General features: G+C 37.0%; 1 protein-coding gene across 1 annotated transcript; it reads left to right on the top strand.

Moving 5' to 3' along the window:
* Window positions 1-420: 420 nt before the first annotated feature.
* LOC136235058 (alpha-xylosidase 1) lies at window positions 421-5,481 on the top strand. Its single transcript, XM_066024578.1, has 3 exons — window positions 421-692; window positions 773-1,455; window positions 3,395-5,481. The coding sequence occupies exons 1-3, from the start codon at window positions 475-477 to the stop codon at window positions 5,290-5,292; spliced, it is 2,799 nt and encodes a 932-aa protein (XP_065880650.1). The 5' UTR covers window positions 421-474; the 3' UTR covers window positions 5,293-5,481.
* The last annotated feature ends 10,885 nt before the right edge of the window (window positions 5,482-16,366 follow it).

The following is a 16,366-nucleotide window of genomic DNA, read 5'->3' on the forward strand; positions in this document are numbered from 1 at the left end:
AGTCAGACGGGATGGGGCGAGCCGCGCGTAAATATTAGGGGTATTTTTGGAAAGTCACACAAAATGAGTCTAGATATGTAATAGGTTGAGTAAATGGGTTAAATATGTAAATGGACCTCCCATTTGACCTAGTTTTGTAATTTTCCCTTTTTAAACTGAAGTTTTTCAACTAAACAATGGAGTATCTAATAATAAGATTATTGTGTTACCAATTTTTTTTGTTTTTTTTAAGAAACTGCAATTTCAAATGAAAAAATCGAGAGAAAAAGAAATCGGGGTCCAAAGAAATAAGAAAGGACCATCATCATCACGTGCGAGAGATATACTCGTGCCACGTCATGTTCCTCACATGCAGTGGATGACTTTTGCTCCATTCTTTTGTTTTTCTTTTTATATAAATCGAACTACATTTACACTCTCAATAGCTGCTTAAACATCCATTTCCTTTCTTTTTGGTAACTACTAAGCCAATCAATGTCTTTTTCTTCTTCTTTAGTAGCTTCCTTCTTCCTTGTTCTTATCCTAGTCATTAATGGAGTCACCCCTTCTTCTACCCCTACTAAAATTGGCAAGGGCTACCGTTTGATTTCCGTCGAAGAAACTCCTGATGGCGGCATTGTTGGCTTCCTCCAAGTCAAGCAGAAGAACAAAATCTATGGCCCTGATATCCCTCTCTTGCAGCTCTTCGTAAAGTAAGCATCTTTTTATCTTCGTCTCCTTTAAATTCATCTTCTTTCAACTATAATTTCTCACCATTATAGTACTTTTGCAGACATGAGACGCAAGATCGATTGAGGGTGCACATTACAGATGCAGATAAGCAGAGATGGGAAGTTCCGTACAATCTACTACCCAGAGAGCAACCTCCGGCATTGAAACAAACAATTGGGAGGTCGAGAAAAAACCCATTACTAGTTCAGGAGTATTCAGGCTCTGAACTAATTTTCAGCTACACAGCGGACCCATTTAGTTTTGCTGTGAAGAGAAAATCAAATGGGCAGACCCTTTTTAATACAAGTGCGGAAGAGTCTGACCCATTTAGCCAATTGGTGTTTAAAGACCAATATCTGGAGATATCCACAAAATTGCCAAAAGATGCTTCGCTTTACGGTCTGGGAGAGAACACACAGCCCCATGGGATTAAGCTCAACCCTGGAGATCCATACACATTGTATACTCTTGATATTTCAGCAATTAATCTTAATGCTGATCTTTATGGGTCTCATCCAGTGTACATGGATCTAAGGAATGTGAATGGGCAGGCATATGCTCATTCAGTACTATTGTTGAACAGTAATGGTATGGATGTGTTCTACAGAGGAACTTCCCTTACATACAAGATTATTGGAGGTGTTTTTGACTTGTATTTCTTCTCTGGGTCTACTCCTTTGGCTGTTGTTGATCAGTATACTCAATTAATTGGCAGACCAGCTCCTATGCCCTACTGGTCTCTTGGTATGTTTCTTTCTTTTTATTCAGTATCTGCTATCTGCCTTTTTGGTATCATTCATATAAGAGGAACTTAAGCTTTAACAAAGGGTATAGATTTAACTGTATTTAACAGATTGGAAATGATGGCTTTTCTATTCACAATGGGGGACTTCATTTCTTACACCTTTTCAGGGTGTGAGTATATCATACTAATCTAATTGATAATTGTGGTACCTTTTTTTTAATGTTAGTTGCGTCCTAAATGCTTTATGTATCGTTTCACATGATCTGAGTTGCCTTTGATTTGGTATTGTCCTGTGGATGAAATGATGAAAATTGACCATATATATAATATGTTAATCATGCCTCTAGGATTATGGTTTTGATCATAATATATAATATGTTAAGGATGCTATGGGATTGAACTATTACATATCAGTTATGCTACTAATGATGCTTAAGTTTGCATTATGAAAGAGTGATTGTAATGAGGGGTTGTGCTGTGTGTGAATGTTGATAAGTGATGGGATATCTTGATTTGCTGCCGACATAGACCATACGCTTGTTGCCGTATTTTGGGGATATTCTTGTTCATTTTTTTTTTTTAAATTTAGGTTGGTGAGGTTGGTCAGAATTTCTGCTACTTCGTTTTCATATTTAAAGCTAATTATATTGTATTTTGCAGTTGTCGAGAAGCAACTTTTATCAGGCTCAAAATGTCTGCTTTTGATAAAAGTTTATTTAACTTAATTAACCACATCATGATTCATAGATAAGGACATGGATTAGTATCTTATTTTTCAATTTTTAGCTAGATTTTACAAGGCATAAATCTTGACCTCTTTTGCTAATGTTTTGTGCAAAGTAACTGGTAGGACCCTAGAAAAGCATTATTAATGAGTCCTTCCACATCTTCCTGTCCACCAAAAATATAATCAATCCGCTTACTTTTATCAATTTGCAATAATAATGACTAAGGGCCCATTAGCAATGCAATATTACATAATAGTCACATGATAGAGGGACAAAAAACAGATTTTTTTTTTCATTTTGAAATCTAGTAGAAGATCGTCTAGATTAGATTAGGGGTCTATTGAGCATGTGATTACTTATTAGCATTGATCCACTTTTGAAAACACATTACATCCTAAGAAATGAGTTTCCAAAGTCTTAACTTTGAGAAATGAGTTTCTAAATTTTTAAACTATGAAAATGTGACCCGAAATGTTATGTGCAAGTTTTTAAGAGTTTCACTTTCCGAAACGTTTCGGAAATGTGAACGTTTAAAATCAAACTTTGAAGTTTCTTGCAACATAGGTCCTACATGATGCTAATTGTAGAACGGTTTACTTGCAAATATAGTTGCCATGTGAGGTGATACCATCTCTAGGTTGTGATGTGGGGAAATGTATTTAATAATATTGTTGTTCCCTTGCTTTCTGGCAATTGCAGTGTCCGCAGTTGAAAGAAACCTTGTAATTTAATTCATCACATCCAAAATCTCTCATTCATATCACTTGTTTCTCTGGCTCCTTGTTATGTTTAATGTTTTGGCCTTTTCTTGGACATATTTAGTGATACGGAAATTTATGCATGCTGAAATTTAGAAATGTGTCAGCAAGTATGTTGGCATTGGCACATGGAATGCCTGAGATTTGTCATCACTGAGCATTTTTTTTTTTTGTTTTTTTCCAAAGGAGCTAATATTGACATTAGATTAAGATAGTGGTCTCCCAGATTGAATTCTCTAACCTTATTATGGTCCAACTAACCTCAAAAAAATCTACAAGTGCCACAGGGGTAGTAAGTAGCACAATGATGAAAGTGCATTTTTGTGATTCTCAGTTCTAGTATGAGGAATGTTGTACTTCACTTCACTGCTCTATGCTTCCAATTCAGCATATGTTTGAAACTGCATATGGAAGTACCTCTAAGAAAAATATCTGTGATGCTCTGTTTACAGGATTCCACCAATGCAGATGGGGGTACCACAACATATCTGTGGTTGAAGATGTGGTGGAGAACTACAAAAAGGCTCAGATCCCACTTGATGTGATGTGGACCGATGATGATCACATGGATTTCCACAAGGACTTCACCCTCAATCCCATCGCCTTTCCTCGTCCAAACGTCTCAGCGTTCCTAGAAAAAATACACGGCATGGGCATGAAGTATATTGTACTTATTGATCCTGGAGTTAATGTTAATGCTTCTTATGGTGTATACCAAAGAGGCCTTGCAGATGACGTGTTTATCAAGTATCATGGCAAACCTTATCTGGCGCAAGTTTGGCCTGGAGCTGTTAACTTTCCTGACTTCCTCAATCCCAAAACTGTAGAATGGTGGGGTGATGAAATTCGTCGCTTCCATGAACTTGTTGCTGTTGATGGCCTGTGGATTGACATGAATGAAGCTTCAAATTTCTGTTCTGGACTATGCACAATACCGGTAGGCAAGAAGTGCCCAACTGGAACAGGGCCTGGCTGGATCTGTTGCTTGGACTGCAAGAACATAACAGATACAAAATGGGATGATCCACCGTACAAAATAAATGCCTCGGGAATTGCGGCGCCAATTGGATATAAAACCATTGCCACCAGTGCAGTGCACTATAATGGTGTTATGGAATATGATGCCCACAGTCTTTATGGTTTCTCTCAAGCAATTGCTACTCACAAGGCCCTTCAAGGGCTTAAGGGGAAACGACCATTTATTCTGTCTCGCTCCACCTTTGTCGGTTCTGGTAAATACACTGCTCACTGGACTGGTGATAACCAGGGCACTTGGAACGATTTGAAGTATTCAATATCTACTATGCTAAATTTTGGTATATTTGGAGTTCCGATGGTTGGCTCGGACATATGCGGATTCTATCCTCAACCAACAGAGGAGCTTTGCAACCGATGGATTGAGGTTGGTGCTTTCTACCCCTTCTCAAGGGATCATGCCAACTACTACTCGCCGAGACAGGAGCTTTATCAGTGGGATTCAGTAGCTATATCAGCTAGAAATGCTCTTGGCATGAGATATAAGCTTCTGCCATATCTTTACACATTAAACTACGAGGCACATCTTACGGGTTCCCCGATTGCCAGGCCGCTTTTCTTCTCATTTCCAAATTACACAGAGTGTTATGGTTTGAGCACTCAGTTCTTGCTTGGAAGCAGTCTCATGATATCTCCAGTGCTTGAGAAAGGAAAATCAAAAGTTAAAGCACTCTTTCCTCCAGGCAGTTGGTACAGCATGTTCGACATGACACAAACGGTTACATCGAAAGGCGGGCAGTATGTTACCCTTGATGCACCATTACATGTGGTTAATGTGCATTTGTATCAAAACACAATACTACCAATGCAACAGGGTGGATTGCTTTCTAAAATAGCCAGAATGACACCGTTCACCCTGGTAGTTACCTTCCCTGCAGGAGCAAGTTATGCAGAAGCGAAAGGGAAGCTTTTCCTTGATGATGATGAGCTTCCTGAGATGAAACTTGCAAGTGGAACTTCAACTTATGTGGATTTGTATGCAAGTGCAAGTCATGGAACTGTAAAGATCTGGTCAAAAGTACAGGAAGGGAAGTTTGCATTGCAGAACGGTTGGGTTGTAGACAAGGTGAGTGTGTTGGGAGTGGGGGGAAGTGGGAAGCCGTCTGAGCTTGAAGTAAACGGAGAAGCGGTTGTTGCTGGATCATCAAACATCGAGTTGAGCTCAACGGAACATAACTATGTGGTGAACTCAGTTGAAGAAGATAATAAGAAGAAGAAGAAGAAGAAGAAGAGTGTGATGGTAGAGGTAAAGGGTTTGGGCATTCCTGTTGGTAAAGACTTTTCCATGTCCTGGACAATGGGGTTCAGTCGTTGAGGTTATGTAGTACTAGTAGAGAAGGAGGTTGTTTTTTATGTGTGACATTTAGCAGGATTCTTCAATATGGAAAGGAGAAGAGCTAATATGTGTTCATCCTTTTCCATTTCAACAACTTCGAGAGTGTGTGTTTTCTTAAATTTTCAGATCTTTTCATAGCTATAAAATTGCTTTTACTTTTATTTCTTAGATCTCTTTTTATGTCATGGATTAACAAATTTTTTTAGGGTAATTAATTTATTAGTCCATATATTTTGACAAAACACACTGTTTAGTCTCTGTATTTTCAAAAACACATGGTAAAGTCTCTAACGTTTTTTCCAGTGAACTGTTTAGTTTTGCGTTCTTCTTTTCTTTTATTTTCATTTTCTTTAAACTCTAATGTATCTGAAATCAACATTGAGTGTTCTTCTTTTTTATTTTCTTCTTAATCGTTCAAATTCGTAAGCATTGGATCTTTTATTTTTCTTGTTCTCTATACAAATAGTTTTTTCTTCTAAATTGGATTTCCTCTTCTGAAGTTTGAAGGTAAATAGTAAAGGGTAATTTAGTCATTTTCAAAGTCATAAACGATAAAAAAATCTAACAAACAGACGGAAGGATTAAATAGTTCGTTGAGAAAAATATTAGGAATCTTACCATATGTTTTTGAAAATACAGAGATTTAACCGTGTATTTTGTCAAAATATAGGAAGTAATAAATTAATTAGTCCTTTTTTTTTGTAAGGTTGTTCCCGTCTGTTGTTGGAAGTATCTCATACTGCAATTTCAAGGACAAAATACAGCTTGTCAAATCTATTTTCCCATCTCCACTAATTATTATTATTATTATTAGTTCTAGCAAGTGATATATATATATATATATAATCTATTATTTATTTTCCATTTTTTATGATCAATTATTTTACACAAGGATATCATTGTCTTATTTCTTGGGGGGATTTTACCTAAACACTTCAAAACAGCCATATATTTCAAAAATGGCAAACACGCACAAAATATTTTAAATATCATAAAATGAAAACTAATATTCTTAAAATGTCATATTTTTTCTTAAAATACAAAAAACTATATAAATGCTTATTAAGAAAATCAATCTTATGTTCCTTTCATAACAGAATTTCAACTCCATCCATACAAACTCTTGATAAATTGTGCGAATAAAAAGCATCATTCAACTCTAATTAGAGATATAATCTCATATACTTAATTAATTTATAATCCTATAATTAATTTATCTATAACTATAATCTAATTACAATTATCTAAATAAATCAATTAATCAAATTAATCCCCTTACTATATAAATTTCGCCCCCTTATAGTGGTCACTCTCAAATTATTAGGGATGGACAAAAAAAACCAGACAAACCGGTAACCCAACCGAAAACCTATAAATCGAACTGAAAAAGCGGTTAATGGTTCTTGTTTAGGGTTGAAAAAATTAGTATGGGTTTGGTTTTGGTTTTGGTTTTGGTTTCGGTTTGAGGTGTTTAAAAATTATACTTTGTAATTACATACAAATTATATACAAATTACCAGACTAGTATATTATATTAAGTACTTAACTTATTCTATTCTAATTTCTATCTTGAAATTATATGTATTTTAATACTATTTAAAAATTTAGGTTTAGGTAAAAATTATGGTTAACCGTTGATTTTTTGTTAACCATTGAGAATTGGTTAAAAATCGTTAACTGAAAAACCTAACCGAAATTTATGGTTAACCGTTCATATGGATAACCGGTATGTATGGACCGGTTTTGGTTTCAATGGCTAAAAAACCGATAGTTTTGGTTTGGTTAATTTTTTAACCTCATGGACTGGTTAACCGAACAGTGCCCACCCCTACAAATCACTGTTCTGTCCTCCGATCTAAGTCTCATGTGTGACCCATTAGGTTCTTACCGCTACTAGCCTATACGTTTACTGGAATTAATCTAAACAAATTAATTTCAATTAAATGTATAACGGAATGAGTGCACAGGTTGTTATAGGTAGAACCGTAAACATTCTCCTAGAACGATAAGAAGTCAGGTTGGTATTAACGTTTACCTTTTAGTAGCGTGGTCGGCTGCCTCAGGGGTAGCTCGGCCACACCGAACCCAAATTTGAAATTGGTTTTAAATTTTATTTCATGTATTATTTAATTTAATTTTTCAGAATACCTTGTTTTAGGTTATTCATGTTTTTAATTAGTTTTTGCAAATTATTTAATGGTTTTAAATTAATTGTATGTGATATGGTTGAATTAAAAGTTAAATAAGTTTTGTAAAATAATTAAACACGAATAATCTATATTTTGTATAGTTATATTTTAGAATCTAATTAAGTTTATATTTGATATATTTTAATTAGAATAAAATATAAAAGATACGAAATTTTTAAAAGGTTTTAATTGATTGTAAATTAATTAAACGGTTAATTTGGATCAACTAAACTTATATAAAATAGTTTTATGTAATTGAGTCTTAGCATGGTTACCGTTATGGACATTATTAGACTCATCTATAATTATTATATTGTCTTCTGGTATTTTTTGAAAATAGGGCTTGTGTGTCCTGCCTTATCTACACTCTATTATATTTTTCTTCTCACCTAAATCTTTTCAAACTAGTTGAAGTTATTCTAGCAATATACAAATTTATATTGTTGTAATTTCAAGGTGCCAAGGAAAAAACGGAAGACCTGGAGGGTCAAAATATGTAATAGTTAGTATATTTTTCCCTATGGTTGGCTTTTCATTCCGTTTCTGGCTCAACAGAATGAACTTCAATAATATGTCCATAACCGCCAATGGTAGTTGTTTGGTGTCTATGCATGCTAAAGCAAATCAAGACTAAGGTAGATTATGAGACTTTAATAAATCCTCATTAACAAAATTTAAGTTAATAAATAAGTTATAAATCGGTGGCCCCTTAATATTATAATTTAGCACAACTTATTTGGGGGCCTTGTGATTGAGAGTCTCAAGACTCGGGGTTCAATGGATAACACCTAAATTATCGAAAAGTGTTTTCACGAATATAAGGTTAACGACTTAAACTAGCCTAGAGTAATTGGATGAGTCATCCATATTATTTGAAGCTGGTGGGCAATATGGTTGGAATTAATATTAAAACGTATTAGTTACTAATGTGGTTAGTAATCCAACAATCTAGGAGTTATATGGTTAATATGATTGATTACATGAATCTACCTATTGAATGAAGCTAACCTGGTTTGAGTCATTATAGGCGAAACTTCACTAAATAGGATCCTAGTACACTAAAAGTTTGTGAAATTCTTCGAATTAATATAGAGGGTTATTAATTTGGTAAAACAATGGGAGCAATTTACACATGCAAAGTCCTATATTTAAATTGAATACTTAAAACAAATGAATAACATCTGTCACTTTATCTCACTCTCAAGTTATAAAAGCAAATACTCAAAATCATGTCTAAAACATATCTATGTAACATTCTTCCCATAACAATTTGACTGGTTCAAATTTCACCGAATGGTTTCGCAACCTCAAAATCATTTTAAAGTTTGAAAATATTGGGTATGTATTAGATATGTTGATACCCACCATTCTGTGTGATGATGATGCTCCTATTAAGGAGATTGTTGTTCATCGGATGCATCATACTTGCAGTTAGGCAATATGAGAACATGGATGCATATTCCATGGTTATGTACTTGAAGAAGTTGTTTGAGAAACAGACTCGATGCGAACGCTATGCGATAACAAAGTTGTTATTTCGCTCCATGATGCAAGAAGGTTCTTCTATTGTGGCACATTGTGGCACAATGATTGGTTTTATTACCAAGCTTTCTAGTAATGGATTTGTGATGGATCATGAATTAAGTGTCGACTTGGTTTTACAATCCCTCCCAAAGGGTTATTCACAGTTCATCATGAACTATCAAATGAATGACTTACAGACCTCCCTTGACGAGCTCTTAAGTATGATCAAGTCTGATGAGCCCAATCTGAAGAAAGACAAGGTAATGATTACACTTGTTATTGAGGAATCTCACAAAAGAAAATGGAAGTTTCCCAATTCTAAAGATTCCAATAAGAGCAATGGCGTGAAACCTAATTAAGACAAAGGTAAGCAAGTGAATAAGCCCAAAGGAGAATGCCACTTCTATGGTAAAGAGGGGTAGAAGAGGATCTGTAAGGAGTACCTAGACTTCCTCGAGAAGGGAAAAGGACGTGCTTCAACTTCTCGTATGTTCTATATTAAAATTAATTAAATTTTACAGTCTAAATCTTGGGTATTACATATCGGATGTGGATCTCATATTTGTACAAATATACAGGAACTAAAAAGGAATAGAGATCTGAAGAAAGGGGACATAAACTTGCATGTTGGAAACGGAGCAAGAGTTGCTGCACTCGCAATTGGAGATTATATCCTAGCTTTACCATCTGGACTTCTAATAGAATTAAGAAATTGTTTATATGTTCCTGAGGTGTCTTGCAACATTATATCTGTTAACTGTCTTGTGGATGATGGCTTTATAGTTTCAATTAAGAACTCAAGTTGTGAGTTTTATAGAAATGGGATTTACTATTTTCCGGGAATATCATTACATGACATGTATGTATTGGATGATAAAGTTTATATTTTCATAATTGATAGCAAAAGGCAAAGGATAGAAAATTCAACTTACTTGTGGTATTGTCGTATAGGCCATATAAATAAGAGACGCATGCTTAAGCTGCATCAAGATGGGCTTGTAGACTCAATTGATTATGAATCAATGGGCACATGTGAATCTTGTTTAGAAGGAAATATGACAAAGACACCCTTTAGCAATAAAGGAGAGCATGCATCAGACACTCTAGGATTAATATATTAAAATGTATGCGGTCATATGCCAATACAAGCAAGAGGAGGATTTAGATATTTCATTAACTTCATAGATGATCATACTAGATATGGGTACATCTATTTAATGAAGCACAAGTTAGAAGCTTTTGAGAAATTCAAGTGCTTCAAGAATGAAGTAGAAAATCAAACATGAAAGACTATTAAAGTACTTCAATCAGATCGAGAGGGAGAATATCTTTCTGATGATTTCCTGAATTATCCAAACGAACATGAAATTTTCTCACAATGGACTCCTCCGTATACATCACATCACAATGATGTATTTGAAAGAAGAAATCGCACTCTATTAGATATGGTACGATCCATGATGATGAGCACAGCCTCTCTTCCAAAGATGTTCTAGGGCTACGCCTTAGAAACCGCTCTATTTACCCTGAATTGAGTACCCACCAAATCCGCTAGTTCTACTCCATTCGAACTGTTCATTGGAAAGAAACCCATTTTATATTTTATGAGAATTTAGGGGTGTTCAGCATATGTTAAATGGGTAGTATTAGATAAGTTAGATTCTAAATCCGATAAGTGCTTCTTTATTGGATATCCTAAGAAACTGTAGGATATTACTTCTATCATCTAGATATCAGAAAGTAATAGTATCCAGAAATGATGTGTTTCTTGAGAAAGAGTTTCTAGAAGAAGCATGGGTAGGAAGCGTGATTGAACTTAATGAAGTTCAAGAAGAAGCAACGGATGAAACAGCGGAAGCAGTGGTGGTACCTGAACCTCTCTCACAAGATGAGATTCAAGTGCCATTACCATCTCGTAGGTCTCAAAAAGTTCGACAAGTCATGGAGGGATTTGGATTTCTAGTGGGAGATAATGAAGAGGTTCATGTACTGGACAACGAACTAGAAACCTCTGAAGAGGCTCTTATCAGTCCAGATTCCAAGTTATGGCTTAAAGCCATGAGTTCTGAAATGGACTCCATATATACTAACCAAGTGTGGACTTTGGTTGATCCACCTGAATGGATAAAATCTGTTGGGTGCATATGGATCTTCAAGAAGAAAACAGACATGGATGGGAAGGTTAATACCTACAAAGCTAGGTTGGTAGCGAGAGGTTATTGTCAAAAGCAATGAGTTAACTATGACAAAACTTTCTCTCTAGTAGGCATGTTCAAATCCATCAGAATCCTGCTTACTATTATCGCTCATTTTGATTATGATATTTGGCAAATAGATATGAAAATAGCTTTCCTAAAAGGAAACTATTAAGGATGTATACATGATACTGTTGAAACACCTTTCCACATGATTTTGATTTTACAAAATTATTTAAAGTAATAGTTAATTTACCATGATAAAATATTCCAACACATTAAATTTAAATGCTTTGATTTATTAATACTAATGTGTTTGTTCAATGTTGAGTAAATTGATTTATAAGAATCAAAGACATTAAAAGAGTAAGGCACAAAATCCCACAAGAGAAAGTCAAGCCCAAGTCAACAGTTGAAAGCCACACGGCCCAAACAGAACAAAACGCGGCCCAGCAGAGAGAAGGATCGAGAAGCCTTCTCAATAGCTTCAAGATGAAGCTGCTGAGTCAAGCGACAAGGAAGTCAGGTCCGCAGCTGGCCTGGACAACTTGGAGACAAAGTATTTCCACTTAAAGAAATGTTCAGACGAAGCAGAAAGCTGTCTGGAAGACTTTTCCTAAAATGTGGAGACACTCTGATCAGCCTGAGCAAAAGCAACTGATCCCTGACGAAGACAGAAGATGCAACGTTCTTATTGGCCGAAGACGCTGAGCACTGACCAGATGAAAGCGACAGGAAGTCGTTTCCCTCCAATGGTTATTTTGAAATTCGAAATGACTGGTGCCTCAGATGTCACTATAAATAGGCCTCTCAATTCATTCGACGCAGATCTTCATCAAGTTAAAACGCTGAACAAATCCCAACTCGAAGTTCTGTATTGAAAAGCAAAGCAAATTCTTACACCAATTCATATCTTTGTGTAAAAGTCTAGAGTGATTCAATTCATCTAAAGTGTTTTTAGCTTTTGTTAGAACAAACACTTTATCATTTCTAAAAGAATAGAAAGGAGAAGCTGAGTTGCTCAGTTATAGCACTTAGCAGTAGTTATAGTATTGAGTAGAATAATAGAGGAAGGTACTCTTGTATACTCAGTAGCTATTTGTAAACGGTTTGTGCTCTACCTTTAAAGAGCTCAGTAGAGGATTCAAAAAGCTCGGAAGGATTCCGGGGACTGGACGTAGGCAAGGAGGCCGAACCAGGATAAGTCTGCTGAGTAACCTATCTCTAACCCTTTACTCCTTTATATATATTGCTTGCTAAGTACTGTTGGTCCCGTGTAACGTGATAGTATTAGTTCCAAGGGGGGGGTTAGGAACTAATTAAACTTTTTTTTACAAATTAATGCTGACTTAATTTAAGATATTATGATTCAACTCAATTTCAGGTCAGCAAGGCTGAGTGTGATGTGAGACAGCTTTAGACAGATACTGACTAGAGCTGTTTCAATCGTGAGTTGGGAAGTAACACTTAAGTCAGTTTCCAACTCAGTACTCAGATTACTCAGCTTTAGTGTGTACAAATTTTTTTATTGAGTAATGTTAAGCAAGCAGCGCATACATATATAAATATCAAGAGAAAGGGTTAGAAGTTACTCAGCAGACTTATCCTGGTTCAGACTCTCCGCCTACGTCCAGTCCCCAAAATCCTTCCGAGCTTTTTCAATCCTCTACTGAGCTCTTTAAAGGTAGAGCACAAACCTTTTACAATAGCAACTGAGTATGCAAGAGTACCGTCCTCTATTCGTCTACTCAATCCTATCTACCACTGAATACTATAACCGAGTACTCAGCTTCTCTCCACCACTTAGTACTATAACCGAGTACTCAGCTCCTCTAACCTTTTACAGATGATACAAGAATTGTTCTCACTTAATGAAGAACACTTTAGATGAATAAAATCAATCTAGACTTTTACACAATGATTGAAGTTTGGTGTAAGAGCTTGCTTTTTCTTTTCAGACAGCTTCTATTTTGAATTTTGACTTCAGTCAAGCTTTGCTTGTCTGTCTGTATGATTGTATGTGTGTGTATGATCCAAGTGATGAATTGGCCTTTTTATAGTAATCTTGAGGCTTCAATGCTTTGAATCCCGACATAGCCGTTGTGGGAAAACGGTCCTCTTCGTCATCACTTGGTCAGCAGTCAGTGCTGCAGGCCAATTCTATCTTCTGTTTACGCCAGGAGCCAGGTTTGTCTTTTAACGCCAGGTTTGTCTTCTTGTGCCAGGTTTGTCTTTTAGTAATTTATCAAATGGTCCATGCTTCTCGAAAAGGTCCTTCCGACAGATTTCTGAATCTTGCTCAGAACTTGTCTTCCAAGTTGACGGATCATTGACGCTGATCTAACGACTACTCAGCTTGGCTTAGCGGCTTCGCCTTCAAGCTTTTCTGAAGAAGACATTTCTTTTGCAAGGCTGAGTTGAGTCCAAGGTCAGTATAAAGTTCCTCAACCTTGTTCTTCACTGGAGACTCAGCTCCTTGCTCATCAGCTTACTCAGTAGCAGCTGTGTTACTAGGCTCAACAGATTTTGTCTTGTTAGCTTTAGCCTGTTCCTCAGTACAACCTTGTTCTTCCTCTTGACCACAATGTGTCTTTTCTAGGTCGATCTCCTGAGCTCGCAGGAAGTGGGAATCCTTGGAAATGACGAAGTCCAGTGGAGCTGCATCCAGCGGTGTCATTCCAGAGGTTTTCTTCCTCTTTAGGGGTTGCTCAAGTGTCTCCTCACTTTCTTCCTTAGGGTCAGCTCTCTTTTTCTTTCGTTCAGCTGACTCTGGTTTCGTTTGAGCTGATTCAGCAAATGCAGCTTTCTTCTCACCAACCACCACCCTGATCTTCTTTATAGCCTTGTTAATGTCTTTGGCTTGTGGTGTTGAGGATGGGCCAGCTTTCCTCTTCTTGTTCTTCCTAGGTTGTTCAGCAGGTGCTTCTTCAACCATGGTTTGCTTTCCTTTCTTAGGTAGCTCAGTAGGTGCTTCTTCAACCATAGTTTCCTTTCCTTTCTTAGATTTGAAAGGAAGGCTGTGAGCTAACCCGAACAGGATTCCTGAGGTGATTTCAGTGCCCTCTACATCAATTTCCCCTTTTAAGCTGACCTGGTGATCCTGAAGAATTTTGGTGATGAGATAACCCATCCTCAGAATCCCGGTGCTGCGTTGGAAAGCCCCAATGGGGAAGACGGGCATGTTGAGTGGTTGGAATTTGAGCATATGCCAGATGAAGCATTACTCAAAGTTTGAGGCTAACGAGGAGGAGTTGACCTTAGGAAAAAGATAGTTGGTCAGGAGGTAGTGTGCTTATCTTTGGGGCTGACTCAAATTAGTACCAAAGACTTCACCAACATATTTCTTGGGTTTACAGAACTCAGCGTCGCAGTCAACCCGCTTGTAATCATTTGTGCATCGTAGTTCTGCACCTTCTTCTTTTAGATCTAGCAGTATAGCGAGATAAGAAGGGGTGATGGTGATCTCCTTATTCTTAACCTGAGTGATCATATAGTCATCATCATTGTCAGCTACCTTCAGGTTTGCGTAGAATTCCTTCACCAGTTGTGGGTAGGTTATTCCAGGGAGAGAGAAGAGGGTAGTCCATCCATTCTTTGAGATCCACTCGCAGAAGGGTTTCTCAGCTTCGACAAAGCTTTTAGAGAACCATCGGTAGTGGAAGACGTCGAGGTTCTTGGTACTGCTGAAGACTGGAAAGAATTTTCTTTCCTTTGGTTTCCTGTTCTTCTTCTCTTTCTTCTTCTTCGATGGAGTAGATTGGTCAGTTCGGGGGTTCTCATCGAGGATGCTGACCTCGTCCATAGGTTGGTCAAGATGACCATGGGTTTGTTCTTGAGACTCTGAGGAAGTCTCTTGATACTCCTGCTCAGCTGGAGAAGGAGGATTAATGTTGGAGCGGTTGTCATCGTATTGCTCACCGTAGATGTTCTAGGAATCGTTTGACATGGTGCTTTTGAGGAGTTTTTGAGAAGTGCAGAGATTTAGGAGTTTGAGAGAGAGAGATCAAGTGTGAAATGCTTCAAGCGTAAAGAAGGATTAGTGGGAAATCGTCCACTATTTATAGCCGGAGCGTGTTGATCTGATAGGTCAGAATGGCGGTTCATTCTAGAATCAATGAACGGCATTTAACTCTGACATTAATGACACATTCGGCGCATGGTTTTCTAATCATTACTCTTACGTCATCCTAGGTGGCTACTTAAATACGTGTGCAAACATTTATTGTTCAAGTTATTTAACTCAGCATCTAAGGTATTCAACGTTTGGTGTTCTGAGTGTATAGTTTAGCGTAGAAGGGGTACTCAGCATGCGTAGTAACTCAGCTTTCAGCAATCACTCAATGTATTTAGCAATTCAGCATATAGTGATTTCATAGCATTCATATTTACTCAACATATAACAGTTACTCAACATGTAATAATCACTCAGCATGCGTTATTCACTCAACATTCATATTACTCAGAAATATATTGAAGAGGATTAGACATACCGATGGCTTCCCTTAGTATGCTGAACTGCTCACGAGCCAATGGCTTCGTGAAGATATCTGCAAGCTGTTCATCTGTTGGAACATAGGTCAGCTTGATCTCACCTTTGAGTACATGATCTCTGATGAAATGATGCCTAATGCTGACATGCTTCATCCTGCTGTGTTGGATTGGATTTTTGATAAGTCAGTGGCACTTTTGTTGTCACATTTGACTTCAATTGTTTTAGTTTGAACTCCATAATCATCCAGTTGTTGCTTGATCTATAGGACTTGGGCAACATAGCTTCCAGCAGCAATGTACTCAGCTTCAGTTGTTGACAGGGCAACTGACGACTGCTTATTACTGAACCAAGATACTAGACAACTTCCAAGGAAATGACATCCTCCAGAAGTGTTTTTCCGTTCAAGCTTGTCTCGTCCATAGTCAGCGGCAGTGTACCCAATGAGTGTGAAATCATTTGTATTAGGATACCATAGACCTGCATTCACTGAGCTTTGCAAATATCTAAGGATTCTTTTTATAGCTATGTAGTGAGATTCCTTAGGGTCAGCTTGATATCTTGCACAATATAATACAGTGTATTGTATATCTGGCCTACTTACCATTAGATAGAGTAGAGAGCCTATCATACCTCGGTACAATTTACTGTCTACT

Source organism: Euphorbia lathyris, chromosome 1, assembly GCF_963576675.1.
Source record: "Euphorbia lathyris chromosome 1, ddEupLath1.1, whole genome shotgun sequence".
NCBI lineage: Eukaryota > Viridiplantae > Streptophyta > Magnoliopsida > Malpighiales > Euphorbiaceae > Euphorbia > Euphorbia lathyris.